Source organism: Triturus cristatus, chromosome 5_2 (genome assembly GCF_964204655.1).
Source record: "Triturus cristatus chromosome 5_2, aTriCri1.1, whole genome shotgun sequence".
Classification (NCBI taxonomy): domain Eukaryota; kingdom Metazoa; phylum Chordata; class Amphibia; order Caudata; family Salamandridae; genus Triturus; species Triturus cristatus.
The window spans coordinates 331,416,625-331,434,668 of NC_140588.1; the positions used below are offsets into that span (position 1 = coordinate 331,416,625).

At 46.4% G+C, this 18,044-nt stretch overlaps 1 protein-coding gene across 6 annotated transcripts in view; it reads right to left on the minus strand.

Moving 5' to 3' along the window:
- Positions 1 to 18,044, minus strand: part of KIF13A (kinesin family member 13A) — a 758,668-nt gene that overhangs the window by 259,442 nt on the left and 481,182 nt on the right. For 3 of the 6 annotated variants that reach the window (XM_085607087.1, XM_085607088.1, XM_085607086.1), the window contains exon 14: positions 16,734 to 16,862. The exons of the other annotated variants lie outside the window; for them this stretch is intronic. In XM_085607087.1, coding sequence (XP_085463213.1) covers positions 16,734 to 16,862 — 129 coding nt within the window. The remainder of the gene's footprint in view (positions 1 to 16,733; positions 16,863 to 18,044) is intronic. 6 annotated transcript variants of the gene reach the window in all.

Sequence of the window (18,044 nt, forward strand, 5' to 3'; positions counted from 1 at the left end):
TCGTCTAGTAGGGCATGCGGCGGGAGGCGCCAGGTAAATGCCCGGGGAAGTGACCCGGTGGTGTCAGCCGCCGCAAACATGGGGCATGGTCTGACAGTGAGCGCGGAAGATGCAAAATGTTGGTGGTCCAAGCAGCGATGTCCCTAGAGACCAACCAGAAGTCCAGGCGGGACCACGCACTATAGTGATCAGATATACATGTACCTTCCTTCACTGAGGGGTGCCTGCTGCACCATATATCTACTAGGTTTCCATCTCTAACCATAGACTGCAGAGTAGTGCTTGCAGCCGGGTGTAAGGAGCGAGCCACCCCTTTCCTGTCTATGGCGTCATTTAATATCACATCAAAATCCCCACCCCACAATATGGTATCATATCCCGTCGTCTTGATTCTGGACCAAATATCTTGAAAGAAATCAGGGGAATCGACATTCGGGCCATAGACTGCCGCAACCACCAGGGAAACTCCTCCCAGCACCCCAAAGATGATGACAAACCTCCCCTCAGAATCTTTGTGTACTTCCCCCTTGCGTCAATCTACCCCACGTTTAACCAGCACAGCTACCCCACGGGCATAATTGGAGTAAATAGATGAGTACATGTGTCCCCATCTGCGATGTCGTAGTCTCTGTGATGGTGCAACATTTAAATGTGTCTCCTGCAATAAACAGACGTCTATGTTATACCTGGATAAATAATTATGCACAAGCCTGGACTTTCTACCATCATTTAACCCTCTAATGTTACACGTAAGCAGATTTAGTGTTGCAGCGTCTGCGTATCCTCAACGTGCACGTCAATGTGGATTAGTGTGCATAAAAATCAAAATATAGGTTGTGTACACTGACCAACACCTCACCATCGTACTGGCACCAAACAAACAACCCCCAACCTCCCACCCACCACCCACCCACTCCAACCCCCCAATCAGGTTGTAGAATATCCCCCCATAACAAACTAAAACACAGTAGTCCACTTAATAATAACGAGAAACTTCCCATGGGGGCGTAGTGGCAGGAGCAATCACCCCTGATCGAACGGGGTGGCTGGGAGCACTACAGTGAACGTTACAAGCCCTCCCCAACATCCCTAAATAAAACAAATTGCTGGACAATATATGCTTCAAAAACCCACAGTCACATGCACATTAATTACCACACGACACCTTAACGCGTCGAAGTAAGCACTGAGTTCAGAAGGCAGCAGTTCCCCAGATCAGTCATTATCACTAAGTTGGCCAGTCACAGATGCCTCTGCTCCACGAGAATCTTTGATTTTCTTCCCACCAACGTGCTTGGCAAACTTTAAGGCGGACTTCACATCTGTGAAGTAATGCGCAGTACCATCATTCGAGGCTATAAGCTTAGCAGGGTAGAGCAAGGAGTAAGGGACTTGCGCCTGTAGAAGTATTCGCTTGGCCTGTAGAAACTCGCGTCTCGCCACCTGAAAAGCTGGGGTAAAGTCCAGGTAAAACAATATATTGTTACCTTTATAGGACACTTGGCCTTTTTCCCTCGCCATTCGCAGTATATTATCCCGGTCTTGATAGTTATGCAATTTGGCCAATATCAACCTAGGCGGTGCCCCCACTGGAGGTTTCTGGCCTAAGGATCTGTGTGCTCTTTCCACCACGAAAACAGGGGACAGATGGGGGTCGAACAGCTCATGCAGTAGATCCGTCACAAAGGTCTCCATTTTGGAAATGGCGGTAGTCTTTGGAATTCCAGTGATACGCAAGTTATTTCTACGTGACCTCGCCTCCAAATCATCGTTCTTGGCGCGGATGACCCCTAAAAGTTTATCCATATGCAATAACTGTTCTTTGGTCTCCACTTGGAATTCGTTGAATTTGGTTTGGCGGTTTTCTAGGACATCTTGGCGAGTCTCATGTACAGCCACTTGGGTCCTGACCGAGTCCAGCTGCGTAGTCAGGGTGTCTAACTTGGAATCGATGTTTCTCAGGCTTGAGCGCATTTCCAGCATGAGAGTGCGCAAATCCTCCCCTCGATCCTCCGCGTGGATGTCTTGTTGGTCGTCCGTCTGCGCATCCGAAGTCAGCTCAGTTTGGTGCGTGGAACGTTTGTCAAAGGTGAGCTTCGGCTGTTTGACATTCTGCTTACCCATGTCGAGCTGCCCTAGCCAATATACAACCTAAGCACGATCAGAGTGGATCCAGCAACCCTGATCAGCTCTCCGGGCCAGCGCCTGCCCGCTCAACCGCCAAGCCGCTCCATGTATTTATCACCACTCTTGGTAGCCAGCACCACGTGTCTCAACACTGGCCTTCTTCAGCCCCACAATGTCGCGCTCCACGTGTCAACACCCCCCCACGTAATCCACCCTCTGCCGACAACACCAATCAAATGCAACAGGGGAGGGAGGCTAATATGAAGTGGCCCAGGATTGAAGGGGGGCTCTCAGCCAGGGCCACACGAGAACGCGGGAATAGCTCCACGGGGGAGGGGATCCAAGGCAGGCACCAGCAGGCAGTCGTGTCTCAAGGTGCCCCCTCAAACAGCAAGTCAACTCCAAGTACACCTCACCTCCTCCAGGGGCTGCACAGCCAAGGCTTCTCAAGGCCCGCAAATTATGGCGCTTTCCCAGCACCAATAGTGACCATCCCTCAGCGGTGAATGAGACGGACGCTAGGACAGTGTCACAGCCACCTCCTCACGCTCCGTGGCAGCCCGCAGTGATCCGCGAGGTATTGCAGCGAGAGGTAACCGCCGAGGGCCCAGAGTCATCACCCGGTCCTGCGTCTCCTTCCACCTCCACCACTAAAGCAAATGTCCAAAATGGCGGCAGTAGGCCTTCCCGTGCGCTCAGGATTAGCGCCTCTCCTCAAAACCACCAGGCAGCGCCGATTTGGGGTAGCCTCCACAGGTGTCACGAGCATCCGGGACTCTCTCGGGCTCCACGCACAGCTCCGATGGCGAGGGCTGTTCTCACAGGGGGCCCACACTTCCGCTCCCGAGCCACGTCCCGTAGTCCCCCAGCAGCCGCGAGCTCGAGTTTCAGAGCGGCCGCGCACAGCACTTCCAGAGGGTACGAACCGCACAGGCAGCTGGCGGCGCTTCCGTCAACCACATAGATACGCTCCAAAGTGCTCAAGGAGCCCGATTTTGCTATCCATCTAATCCGCTGTGGGTTCGCCAGTCTGGGAAATCGGTCGCAGGCTCGCCACGACACCATTTGTCAGGATTTTAGCAGGATTTCAAACCCAGCCGGCGGAGCGCACTTAAAGAGCGGCCATTCCGCTGCTCGGCAAACCACACCCCGCATCTTTGACTATGCTTGTGTGAACTTATAGTGGCACACATTGTTGAACTGATCTACGCACTAGGCAGTGAGGTCATCCAGAATGGACTGCATCTGTAGCTCATCAAGACCTATATCTAAAGTTCATATGGAAGACCACAGACAAAAGGTCACTGTACGGCGTGTACTGCTTCACTGAGAACTGCAATGAAGTTCCAAATCTCTAACTGAATTCCTATTTGAGCTATGCAGCAACTCAGTTTGAGATGAGATTAAAGTACTTTGTCTTGAAATAAGCACTGGACTGTACAATACTTTTATTAGATCTGTTGAGTTCTGAGATTTTGCTCTTTTATCCACACTACCTCCCGGAGAAACCTTTGACTGCTTGACTTTGTCACCCCGAGAGTGAAGTGCAGAAGGGGTGTACTTGGCCCAGTCTGCAAAGCAGTAGAACGATAGACACTAAAAGGCCAGTGGCCAATGACCACAATTCCCAAGTTGTGGCCCAGTAGCCTCTGTATGCCTTGTGCCTCACCAAAAGGGGTCTGGTGAACAGGCTAGATGAGTCTGGCACAGAGGGTCTCTCTCCATTAAAAGCTTGTGTTTCTATATTTTCTTGTCAAGAACACCATTCTCAGGAGCTCAGAACAGTGACTGTTGGCTATTTTGAAACAAATTGGCTGGCAACGTTGTGTAGGGGGATGGAGTGGGAAGCTCTAAAGGTGGTGATGTGTGGGGAATATTTTACACAAGGGAGAGTGAGAAAAAAGCAGAACAGATGCAATCTCCCAAGTACAGTCTTATCATATATAAGCGACTGCTGCCATCAAAACTTCCCAAAAGGAATTTAGGCTTCTTATAAAAGAAGGGGGAACAAGGAACCAGGGTTCTATCCGGATGTAAAGGTGTCCCTCCGCTTTGTCTTTGGTCGATGGGGTATCCAAAGATATTGGAGTAGATGCCTCACTTTCTTATCGTGACATGCTTCATCATAGGCATCTATCCACACCAGGGTACGATGGTGCTGCCAGGGCGGACTCAACCATAGGTGTAATGGGAGTTCTTATATATAGCAAATACTGGTCATGCAGAAAACCAGATGAGTGATAATAAAAATACCTACAGGTATACCCAAACAATCTGTTTTATTCGGAGGGCACCTGGGGTAGGAATAAAAACGTGAAATGGTCGGGGTGTTCTGAATATAGTTGTTCAGTTGTGCCCCTTTTAAAGTGCCAACATGTTTCTGCCCTCACCAGGGGCCCACATGGGTCTGGGGCCTTCGTCAGGGCTATTTATCTACTAGTTTATCTACTAGCTCTTATAGCTCTTATATGATGCACACACTCCATGCACTGACGTGAGGCCTAATGCGCTCACCTGTCTTCAACGTGTCTTCAACGTGTCCTCAGTAGATGTGTGGGGAATATCTGACTGGGGAGGATGGGGAGATGGTGGACCTTCAGTGGGAAGCACCTATCCTGGAGGGAGACACGGGAGAAGTTACGGACTGCCCAGAGGACAGTGGGTTGATACCTGGAATAGATTCGACTGACTGGTGCAGCATGATTATTGTCAACTGGTACATAGGGTAGGTGATCAATCTGGGTGCCTTCTGGCATGGTTACCTAAGAGGTAACACCTACCTACACCCCCTCCCCCACCAGTGACCCTCTCACTGAGATGCCAGGATGGCTTGCTTGCTGGGACACAGAAGAGTGTCACTCTCTCCCAGCTTGATCATCTGGCAGCTATCTATAGGGAGGTGGAGAGGGACCAGCTGAATCAGACCGCCAGTTTTGTATGGATTTATAGTTTCTCAGGTTAAGAAGGAACAGATGAGGGGACTAGAGGGGGAGCTCTAGGTGGGAGAGTTACAAGAACCAGTCCTGAGATGGCACGCTGTAAGGCACTGGGCCCTGATGGGCTCCCGGTGGATTATCAGGTATTCTCTGGGCTGCTGGTCCCCTGCTTATTGGAGACTCTTCAGAGGCAAGGAGCCATGGGCTCTTACCGCAATCCATGCATGAGGCCCCAGATTGTTATGCTCCGCAAGCTGGGTAGGAGCCCCATTGGACCCCGGCTCCTATAGACCCTTGTCTATGCTTGGGGTAGACATTAAAATACTTACAAAGGCTCTCGCGACTAGGCTACGAGGAGTGGTAACCCACTTAGTGCAAGGTGACCGGTGCGGTTTCCTGCCAGGTAAGGGACCCACAAACTTGCGGAGGTTGGCACATATGATGCATTCTATAGCTGACGGAGATCTGGAGGCTGCACTGGTAGCTTTAGATACTGAGAAAGCGTGCGACACTAACAATTGCGAATATCTCTGGGAGGTACTAAGGAGAATGGGACTGGGACCAATTTTTCTGTCCTGGGTGCGACTGCTCTGTGCCAGTCCTGTCGCACAGGTTTGCACTGGACATGTGTTGTCGGAGTGCATATGTCTTGAGAGGGGCACAAGACAGGGTTTTCCCTTCTTGCCGCTCCTCTTCACCTTGGTGATGGAGCCGTTGGTGCTTCGACTCTGCTGAGACATGACAGAGTGGGGCATCAAGGTGGGGGACAACACTCATGTTGTCTCGCTTTATGCAGATGAGGCACTCATTTATGTTGCATGCCCAGAGAGGTCAGTTGATTTATTGCTCCAGATCATGGATTAATTTGGTGCAGTGTCTGGCTCTGGGTCAACAAGCTATTTCCCCTAGCTGCGCTGGAACATGCAGATCCGACTAGTCTTCCCCTGAGGGAGATTACCTAGGAAAGGAACCACTTCCGCTATCTGGGGATACAGGTGGCGCATACTTCAGAGGCATGTTACTGCCTCAATATGGGTAGAGTTATTGAAGACCTAGAAGCATCAGTTCACTTTTGGGTTTACCTGCCACTGTTGGTGATGGGCAGAGTGGCCCTTTGTAGAATGGTGTTGCTGCCTCATTGTCTGGGTGCCCTACAGAATGCCATGTAAGGTATCCCAAAATCCACATTTGCCAAACTGAACAGCCTCCTGGTGTCCATCACTTGGGCTGACAAGAGGAGTAGAGTAAAAATAGACATTCTGAAATTAGACGCAGAACTGGGGGGCCTGGGGCTGCCGGACCTGCAGCTGTATTATTTTGCAAGTCTGCTGCAGTACACAGCGATGTGGTGCACAAACGGCCCGAATAGGGAGAAGACCCTTCCGAGGGAATAGGGTGTTGGGGTGGATCTTCCACATTATGTCTTGCGGAGTGCTAATACCCCGCAAGACTGCCCTTTTATTGTCTGGCAGGTGGCGGTGGCTTGGGAGCAGGCGGTCCCTCTGGTGTTACATAGAGCTCTGTAGGCTCGGTTGCTGCCTCCGATGGCTATCACCCTTCAGGGCTATAAATCAGTGATGGGTCTCTTACTGTGGTTCGAGGGTGGCTACACCATGGCAGATGACTTGTAAGTGAAGGGCTTTTTCCCCACCATGGGGGGAGGCATGAGACATGTTTCAGCTGAAGCAGAGACCTTTTTTGCAATACACAAAGGTATCCTGAACAGTCGGAGATCTGGACAGATTTTCCTGCTGAGCCGGTGAAGCCTCAGTCATTGCTCCTTCTATTGGACCCAGCTCCACTAGTAGTTTAATATCCCGCATTTACGAAGCTCTTAAGGGAGCATGTCAGACCAATATGCCATGGGTCAAGGCCAGATGGGCTGATGACCTCCCTTACGCCCCTTTCCTCAGAGTGATAATTATTTGTCCCAGTCAGATCTTCACTTAGTATTGTTTTGTAAGCTGTATCAAACTGAAAGAGAAGCTTTTAATCTCCCAATTTTAAGGTGATACAAGTTTTCCTCAATGAAGGGTGGCATTGTACTTTTTAAAGTCCCTTTCTGACGCCTTTATTTGTTTTTCTGATGCCACCTTTTTCTGGGCATGTGTGAGAAAGAGCAGGGGTGGTTTGAGAAGTTAATTAATAAATTGTTCCAATCTTGAAAAGAAGCCAGGTATACGAGATAACCACTTGTGAAAGGCTACTTTATATACACCCTAAGTCTGTAATTGTTTGTGATGGCCATCTTAACCGTTTATGTACTGATGCATTTATAGTGAGTTTGCTGGCTTTTCAAATTGAAGATGTCCTCACTTGCCCTATTCATAGCGAGTGAAAGGGGACTGATCCTCGCCTGCCCTATTCATAGTAAATGAAAGAGGACTGCTCCGGTGATTCCACAGCAACAGAAAGGGCACTAAACCAGAACCCTCCTACAACAACAGAAAGAGGACTAAGCCAGAAGCCACCTACAACAACAGAAAGAGGACTAAGCCAGAAACCACCTACAACAACAGAAAGAGGACTTCTACAGTGGTCATCTGGGCATGGGCTTCTGTTCTACAGCTTTTTTTCAACTTACTGCTCTGGATACCCACTTGCACTATTCCTAGCTAGTGAAAGCGGACTGACCTCACCTGCCCTTGCACTTTGCATTTCGCTACTCATCTAAGGCAGGCCATCTTGTCGCGGTAGCACTTTCCGTAAGCAAACCTTGATTGTAGGGCAGACCTGTGGATTCATCTCGCCACACAAACTGACCACTGGGGCTGCAGCCTCATCACTCTTCCCAGCATGGCCGAGCCCTGCTTGACCTCCACGGGAGCCAATTATTACACAGTTATCTACCCTCCAAATCTGCCTCCAAAACCCTTAAACACTCCATCCTGAAAAGTCATCCTGAGACGCTGATATCTGACCATCGGCTCTGCGTAAACCAGGGCACTGTCATCAACGACCTCATCTTCCATTCCAGGTAAACGTCTCGCTAGCGCAATGCCTTCTCGAGCTTCTTCCAAGTACAAGAAACAAGGAACATCCCTCATGGAAAAAAACTCACAATCACTCCTTCTGCAAATCTGCGTGCAGACCTGACTATCACCTTATACAATAGCGGCACTATCCTGATTCAAGGGCCTCCCAAAAATCTCATCAAATTTGCGGACCTCTTCACCCTCCTTAAAAAACATGTTCATAACCTATCTCCGTCCACGCTCCCGCCGCTCCACCTCGCGCCCACTCCGCCAAGTATACTTTGCCTCTCACCAACCACTCCTGCCAGTGACATCGTCATTGGGCGACCCGGCCCGGTCACGCTGTCACCCACGCATGCCATCCACTGCGCGCCCTTACCACCAAACCTAGACCTCCTAGGGAGCCCACCTCACATGCCAACCCAGTCCCGCCTCGCCATCACGCTTCTAGCACACACCACCAGAAGCGTCCCTAAACCCTTAACCTCCTGCTACCGGCCTACTGTAACCCCCGCTCGGGTTCACAACACTGGTATGGAAATGCCTAATATGGCCCAGAACTCTGGTCCAGCTAGCCCCTCCCATAGGGACGCGGATCGACCTAGCCCCCCTCACTCCATCCCAATAGCTCGCCTGCTACCAGGCCTTAGCCCGCCTGAACCCACCTCTAGGCTACCTGCACATACCATCAGAACCGCTCCCTGGCAACTGGCCCCCGGCCTACCAGAACATACCTCTCTTAGAGACATTGATATTCTCCACCGTAGATCCTCCGAGTTAACACTGAGCATCCACAAATCAATTCTGGACCTAAAGCACCTCCTTCACATCACTGAACTCTCCTTCTCTAATCTATGGCACTCACAGAACACGATCCACATCCCCCTCACAATGCCCCTCCTCCACCCTCTACCACTATCCCTGAGACACCTGTGCCCACGTAAGCAACCCTGCCACCTCTCTGAAAAGGAAATTCTTGCTCTCCTCCACACCTACGAACCCACCCCTGCCACGATTAATCCCTCAGAACTCACGGAGGAAGAAGTGGCTGACCTCCTCAGTAGCTACAACTCTGCCTTGACAACCCCATGCCCCTTAGACAAGAGGGGAGAACACCATATCTGCACGGTTGCAACCAACCCTAACAGATCTGCTACCCTCCGCATCAGAGAGGTGGTCAATAGCAACCTAGCTAAAGTTCCCACCTCTGCTTCTACCTTCGACACCCACTCCTACCCCTCCCTCGCCGGCCTCCTAATAAACTGCCAGTCAGCTGTAAACATGCATCTGATGTTGCGGACCTCATCCTGAGTCATAAATCGGACCTAGCGATCTTGACAGAATCTTGGCTCAAGGATTCCTCATCGCCCTACCTTGACCTCTTAGTCCCACCCAACTATAACATCGTAAGGATGGACAGGCATTCAAAGAAAAAAGGGGATGGCATTGCCTGTATCTACCGCTCCAACCTCCTTGTTACGGAACTGCCGGTGGACCCCACGGACTCCTGCGAATACCTCGCACTCGCCATCTCCAACAACACCTCACAGCTGTGCAAACTTCACATCTTTTACCACCCCCCTGGCAAGAACGACACCTTTACGGACCTCCTCATGGAAATCATCACAGCCAAGGTGTCCCCAAACTCTAACGACATTTTCCTTGGCAACTTTAACTTGCACTGGAACGATCCTATGGACCCTCAGGGCAATGCCATTAGAGACCTCTGGGCCGCTCAAGCCCTTACTCAAGCCTGCTCCCTCCCTACTCACTCGAAAGGTGCCACCCTAGACTGGATCATTGCTAAGGAATCAGCGGTCATACTTATCTCCAATGATCCTTGCGATTGGTCTGATCATCACGCCATCACCTTTCTCCTGCCCAGCACCCACAAATCATGGACACCTCAACCTGTGATTCCCAAAGGATGGGTTAGGGAAACCAAGAACCTCGACCATGAGAAACTGGCAGCGCGTTGTGAGTCTGACCTCCCCCTCCTCCTCCTCCCCCCCCCACAGTGCACATCGGTTGCCAACCTAGCAGACAATTACTCCTCCACCATATGCGACATTCTCGATGACCTGGCACCTTTAAAATTAAAAAGAACCCAGATCAAAGACAGAAATCCCTGGTTCAGCGGATCCCTCAACAAGGAGAGGAGATCCTTTCGACAGACGGAACGAATCTGGATACAACACCCATCAGCAGCACATCTAAAACTTCTTTGACAGGCCAGAAATGCCTACAATAAGAAAATCCTTAGCACTAAAAAAGAATTCTTGAGAACTGAACTGGAGAACGCCAAAAACCGACCTCGCAAGCTGTTCGACTTGGTCAAACACCAATCCAACAAACTAGTGAAAACCGCCAAAGAAATACCCAAACCCCTAATATCAAGCGAGGAATTCTGTTCCTTCTTCTGTGATAAAATCTCTGCCCTAGGAAATGAACTTAAATCCGCAACCCACCACCAAAATCAAAATCAGCCAGCTCCATCTCTTCTCTCCACGTTGTCCTCCCAAATCTCACCCAAAAACCTAGCACACTGGTCCAACTTTAAAATCTATGACGATCACTATCTCGAGAATTTTTGCCTCCTTAAAACCTAATAATCACTTTAATGATCCTCTCCCCTCTAACTGCCTAGCTGCCACCTCTCAGGCTATCATCCCTTCCTGGACCGCAATAATCAACGCCTCCCTCCTACAGGGCTCAATTCCTGATTCGTTCTAGGCTGGCCAAGTTGTCCCCATCCTTAAAAAACCCACGCTGGACCCTGCCTTCGCTGAGAACTATAGACTCATATCCAACTCCTTGCCAAAGTTCTGGAAAAATGTGTGCAACAGCAGCTAAGCCTACACATCAACAACTTTCACCTGCTAGATGACTTCCAATCAGGTTTCAGACCTGGACACAGCACGGAAACCACGCTCCTCCACATTGTGGATGACGCCCTCCAAGCCCTAGACTTAGGCAAAACCTGTCTCCTAATCCTTCTAAACCTTTCCTCTGCCTTTGATACAGTTAACCACAAAATTCTCCTAGAACGCCTCAAACTCATGATGGGATTGGATGGCACAGTCCTTGAATGGTTTAGATCCTTCCTCCAAAACCGTTCACAGAGAGTCCTCATCAACGGTGATCTATCCACCCCCTCTCCGGTTTCTGTTGGAATCCCCCAAGGATCAACCCTCTCCCCCACCCTCTTCAACCTTTACCTCGAACCCCTCACCAAGGTGCTTCGTGCCGCCAACATCTCCTACCTTATGTACGTCGCCAATACACAGGTCTACATAAAAATCTCTTCCCCCGAGGACATTCCCTAAACGAGGCCCTGAAGCTGACAGTCCATTGGCTCACCGCCAACCAGCTTAAACTCAACGCAAATAAAACTGAATTTCTTCTGATCTCCCCACCCAAACCCAACCCAGACATCCAGGAATGGACGAAGACCATCACTGCACTAAACTGCCCTCCTACCATTGTTGACTCGGCGAAATCCCTTGGAATAACCCTTGACGGCAGCCTGAATATGCATGGCCATATAAACTCGATGGCCAAAACGGCTAGATTTCACCTGAGCTACCTAAGAAACCTAAAACTCTTCCTCGATGCGTCCGACCTTATGGCAAACCAGGCCCTTGTCATTTCCAGACTTTAATATGGATGCTCCTCTCTTGCAGGGCTACCCAAGAACTCTCTGGCCCCATTGAAAGCCTGCCTCAACACCGCCGCCAGACTCCTATCGGGCTCAAAAAAATTTGACCACATCTCTTAAAGCTCTGAACTGGCTTCCCTTAGAGGCCAGAATACAATTTAAACTGGCCTGCATTACTCACAAGCTCTGTAGTCGAATTCCCCTACATTTCTTGCCCAACAACTCGTGATATCCGGAGGAGCCAGAAACTCCCGATCTGCCAAAGACCTGCAGCTGCAACCAGCACGCTTCCGGAAGAAAAAAACCTAAAATCGGGCCTTCTCTGGGGCCGCTCCAAGAATCTGGAACTCTCTCCCACCCTCCATCAGAAGACTTCCGTTCTTGGCACACTTTAAGGAGACCAAAACTTTGTTAAGGGGAAAATACCTCATCTAATGAATACTTTACAATCATCTCATCGACATGTTTCCACCCTCCACCTCGGCATTGTCTACGGCCTCCACGGATGAAACACTCTTCTGCTCTTCGGGTCATCCCCCCTCAAGAGCGGTGACTGTGTACATTATACCTACCTGCCTTGATTTTTATTTGCTTTAATTTTTATCCCACATGCTGCTTGGACCTCAGACGGCGTGCACCTCCTATATAATGTGACCTCCTTGTATATTTTATCTACCTGCTTTAATTTTTATCCCACATGTAGCTTGGACTTTGGACTGCGTGCTCCTCCCGTATAATGTATCCCTATCTCTCCCAATTTGATCCCTCCCATCCTTACGCCTTGTATTCCTCCCACTCAATCCTGTAAAGCGCTCGTATACCCTCACGGGTCTGGTTCGCGCTCTATAAAACAATAAAATAAATAAATAAATAAAATGAGGCTTTCCTGGCTATAGGTTAACGAAAGCTTAGTACGTTTAAGAGTTTTTAACTGATATATATCATTGTTTTTACTGTGTATTTAATGAGTTTGTTATTAATCTGTGCTTTTATGATCTAATGAAGAGAATGAATAAAGATTTTATTGAATATTGACTAGAGGAGGGTCTTTGCTCAAGTCAAAGAGGCAGCCAGTAAATCACAGTTCAAACTCACCCAGTTTTGTTTTCCGCACATAGTTAACTCGGCAACGTTTACATAGGATTAATGGGTCCTGGTCTGCTGCTTGCCATCGGTGTGGGTCGACTCCCGTGTCCTTCCTCCATATGACATGGGAATGTAGTAAGTTACAGAGTATTGGGGAAGGGTCATACGCACCATGTGAATGATCATGCATATACAGGTGGACGCTTTGGTCAAACACGGACTCCTGGGGTGCTCCCGACTCCTAAGCGAGGGGCCAAAATGAGACTGAGGTTTTCCCTCCTGGTTATATAGCTAGCTAGGCGCTGTATGGCTATCCACTGAATGCAGCCCAGATCACTGATTGCACAGACATGGATGGTAGAGCAGATATGGAGATGTGGGGGAATATGTTGGACAGTTTGGCTGAGGTGGACGAGCCAGCGAGTAGTTCCCCTGTTGCATCTCGGGATCGGGAGCTGGGCACATGTGTTGCAGGGGTTTTGGGGACTAGATTCAAAACTGAGTTGGAAAGAGCACATGTTGAAGTGTGGTGTTTAGATGGTGTAGCCACATTGTTGAGGGATATGGCGATTTATCCTTCCTCCCCTATATTCCCCCAGGATTTCTCTGCTGCCTTGCCCTCTTCTCTTGTAAGAGGTGCCTAGTTATGCATGACCGCTCCCGCTGCCTGTTTTCTTTTTTTTCATTTGTTCATTGTTTAGTCTTTTATAATTCATGTTTTGTATGATGATGGGCAACTTTTGCTTCTCTTGAACTGTGGAGAAGGATACTGCTGCGTTCTATTTTATTTTTCTGTAATTGACGACACCTATATGGGAATAGGATGGTTTTAAGTTGACAAAGGTGAGAAGTGGGTTTGATGCCTTTTATGGATGCCTCCACCACGGTCGAGTGCACAGTCTACTCATACCCTGAATTGTACTATTTTCAATAGAAACATGTTCTAAAAAGAAAAAAAATATATCACCATTCTATGTCTTTAAGTGCTGACGTGGAGACCCACATACCATATCTGCTTCAAATATTTTTCACCTTCCAGGGAACTGTGAAAAGTAGTCAATAATACATTAGAAAATACTATTTTCTCTTCTCAGTGGTGGTGCATGCATATGAGAATATTTGGATGTGGGAAAACAAATTAAGCATTGACAATCTACCATTCACATGCCTTAAAACAATAAGACAAATCAATTGACATTTTGTCAGTAATGAGGTCTCTATAGCACTTAAAGAATCCAATATTTTCAACACAAACTGTTACTTGGTGTGTTACATAACACCCAACGAATTAATAATTCTTAAAATAAATCTCACACAAGCCAGTCTAACAAATCAACATTCTGGATGTCCAAGGAACTCGCTTTCATCAGGCGGAATAGCCAAAAATCTAGAAACAAACATTTAAATATTACAGGAACATTCTCATTGGTATAAAAAAAAAAAAATACATCGAGAAAATGAAAAGAAATGGTTTCCTTTTTTCAGGTGACTGACTTGGTACAACATTTAAAAAATAAATTCATTATTAAACACAAATGTATTTATTTTCTAAGCCAAACAATTAACAATGTTTGCAGGAACTGCAATACACTGATGACATGAGAAAAAAAACTGATGCACAAAAGTGACTTCAAAATAGGAGGCAAGGTAGTGCTGCTACAAGCATAATTTACATGCACTATATCAATAGTCTGAAGTCTTTACTCAAGCTTGAGATCAGCATTTGAAACTCAAATAATGGGGATATTAAGCTTAGCTGGTCACTGGTGTGTCACATGCTCTCAAAGTCAGGGCATGCAGGGAAGGCTTTTCAGGAGGCTCATCATTCCCCATTTCAAATAGACTGCAGGACATGAAACTTGCCAAGCACGCTAAACTCACTGCAAATGAAATGCAACATAATTTGAAACTGGTGACTGTACTTTGAAAAGTGATTGTCAATTTTACTCTCAACCCGCACACCTAAAATGGTGTAAAACTTCTAATTACCCAAAGTACTCTTAGCCATATTCAGGAGGCTATAAGTCATTACATTCTATGAAGGCAGATGCACAGGGCTGAAAAGGATCTAGGAGAATTTCATAAGCATTACGGGAATAATGAAGGGATAGAACAAACATGGAAATCTATGATGGCATTGCTACCCTCCACCTTTGTGGCAATCTCCCTAGAGAAGTATAAATTGTAATTATGATTTTTCAGATAAATATGAATGTGTGGAAGGCTATAACCCTTGTAGAATAATACTTGTTATTTTGCATGTATACATACTTTAATAGAATATGAGATTAAGAATATTTCAATCTGTCTTGAATGGCTTTACTGTGCAAATTCTGAATAGGGGTATTGACTATCACTTTTTTTTTCAGAGCCATGTTGCCAAGTGTACATAGGTGAAGTTAACAAGGCACAGCTAGTGTTATTTACCTATGCCTGCAATCATCAGTAGAAACAAAGGGATGCATGTTTGATTCTAAATGTGAAATACTTTTTTGAGCCAGGAAAGGACATTTTGGAGAAGGACAACAGAGGATCTCTGTTTCCAGTTTCCATTCAATTTTCTCTGAAGTACCTTACTTGCTTGATTTCGGCATAATGCTAAGTTTACAATCAATGCCATAGATGCCAAATACTTACATGTATTTCAAATATTCAAATCCTTCTGCACTAGAGCAATTTTATAAAGTCTATCCAAGTAAAATATAGATGAAATTCATATTGCAATATCCATTGTTTCAAAGGTCTGAAAAGGGGTAGAGCTGAAACTACTTTTCTAAAAAGTCAACCATGTCATTTATACCATTGTCTGTTGCCTAAACAAAAGGATATTCAGAGAACGTGAATTATATCCAGGGGCGCTCCTTTTTATTTTAACCACATGAACTTAATCCTTAACCTTCCTTTGTGTAAACAATAAATATATGAGACATTAAAAATTATTTTAAACATAATGAATGACTGGTAAGTAGTAATATAAACACACGATTGACGGGAAACAGAATACATATTTAGTTGTGTGAATTAGAAGGCAAGCAGAGCTACATGGTTGTGTTACTGCAAGATAAAGCAGCTTCCATTAGAGATGCATGGCTATGAGATATAATTTCACAAATTCTTTGGCCTACAATTCTTTGTTGCTCTTACGTCACGCATTTGTAAATCTGCAGTGGTTAAACAAGAAGAGAGCAATCTTTTTGTTATGGCCTGTGCCGAGTTAAACTCCGGCCAATAAACATCAGTCATGGTTTTTAAATCTCATTAGATGTGACCCTCTATTAGCAATACTGGAATGGAACAACTTAATAACTTACCATGTATTTTTAATGTATGTCTTTTAAATGGTGAATGACAGGCAGGTTGGAGAACCTAAGAAAAAGGGACTCCCTTTCAAAGAGGTGTTTAACTATGGCACTAACTTACAAATATATACAAAAATACAGAGAGCACATTTGTTGACACGTAGTCATAAATCAACAAATACCTGTTTTAATGTGTAATTGGAATGTGAGAAACAAGAAGATACTGACATCAGATTGCATGATATAAATGCTTTTACGTAACATGAAAACAATCTTGCAATCTATAAAAAAGTTTATATATGCTCAATGTTTGTGCTGGAAAAAACAGCTGTTAAAAGCAAACTTCCCAACATCCCATAATTCCAGTGGCTTCTTGAATCTGGTGCAGTGGTCTGCTTGCAAACTGTTCATGATTGGTGCGAATCAGAATGGGAGAACTCAGTCTTCCAACCTTTTCAAAGTCAGTAAAACAAAGGCCTCTTCGATTGATGTTAGTGACTCCTTAAGTGTCATGAAACTGCAAGAAAGTGGTAGCAAGCACTACAGATAGGTTATCATCATGCCCACTGTTATGAGGAGACAGCAAAAGCCACTATTAACACTGTCAAATCCAGCCAGGCAGTTGCATGCAATATCTACTCATAGGAAAAACCTTTGCTCCAGCTCTCCTGCAAACTCTTGAAGACTTCAGGCCATTGATCTGGAGGGAATATCTTAACCAAAGTCTCCCATGTTGATGAGGAACCGGAAAGAGTCTTCTCCCTGATATCAGACGTTTCCCCTACCAATCAGCACAGGTGAGCACAACTGAGTTCATCAACAGTTCAGAATATTCCACAAGAACAGGAAGTAGTTACATGGCAACTAGCAATGTGGTGTAATGACAGGAATCTGGAAATCCATGTTAAGATCCACAAATAACAGTGATGCACTGAAGCAATGGTAAATATCAGAGCACGAGAGAGTCAGCTTATTCCTAAAACCATTACTGAACTTCACAAACTGGCTCCCATCCCTAGACTAATGCATCGCATCTCACTGTAAATAGCTAGTCATTCAAATGAATTGGAAGACATCACTGTGTCCAATAGTAAGAAAATTACCAAGCAAGGTAAGTAATGCCAACAAAGTTACACACATGATCTATTTAGCAACTAAATGCAAGAACATATAAAGAAGCTACTAGGTCGGTTCAGTTTTAACACATGGTTCACACAGTAATCTACACCTCACAGTTTCAACTTTAAGAAGGCATTTATTTCGGTCAACTTTGTATTTTTTATTATGGATCACTCTGCTTTATTATTCTTTCGTTTTCCTTGTTAACATTTTCTGTTCTGAAGAACATCATTAGATTAACACATACTCTGTCTGCTCAATATTTTATGCACTACATCTGCGCCATTTTGCTTCTCCACTAACAGATGTTTGCATTGATGAAAAAAGCCTAAAAATTGGCGATAATCTCCAAGGCAGCTGCTCTGATCAATCACAATTCATTACACATCCACCATCCGATATGTCCATTTTGCTGACTAACAGTGGCAACACAAAGGCAAAATCACCTACGAATGGCAATGAATGATGTATTACAGTCTAGTAGCATGATTACTTAGAAACAACATTCATCATACCAAGTCTAGTCTTAATCATAGCCCTTATTCAATGATGGATAATGCTCTCCCTCATGCAGCGCCACAGCAAGCATCTCTTCAATGCCCTGCAGAAGATTTAAAGAGGAGGTGTTGGCGATGGCCAGATGAACCGAAAGATGTGATTGCTTAGCTTAGGCGATCAGTTGTGCTGCTGTACCTGCAACCTGAGGCTCTGCTGCAGAGCCACTAAGGCTTCCAGGTGGCTGATCTGGTTGCCTGCTGTGTTATGATTATTCACATTGTGTCTACTCAATTACATTCTTGGTGGAAAAGAACCATTGCACAGACCTCAGTGCAATACAATCATG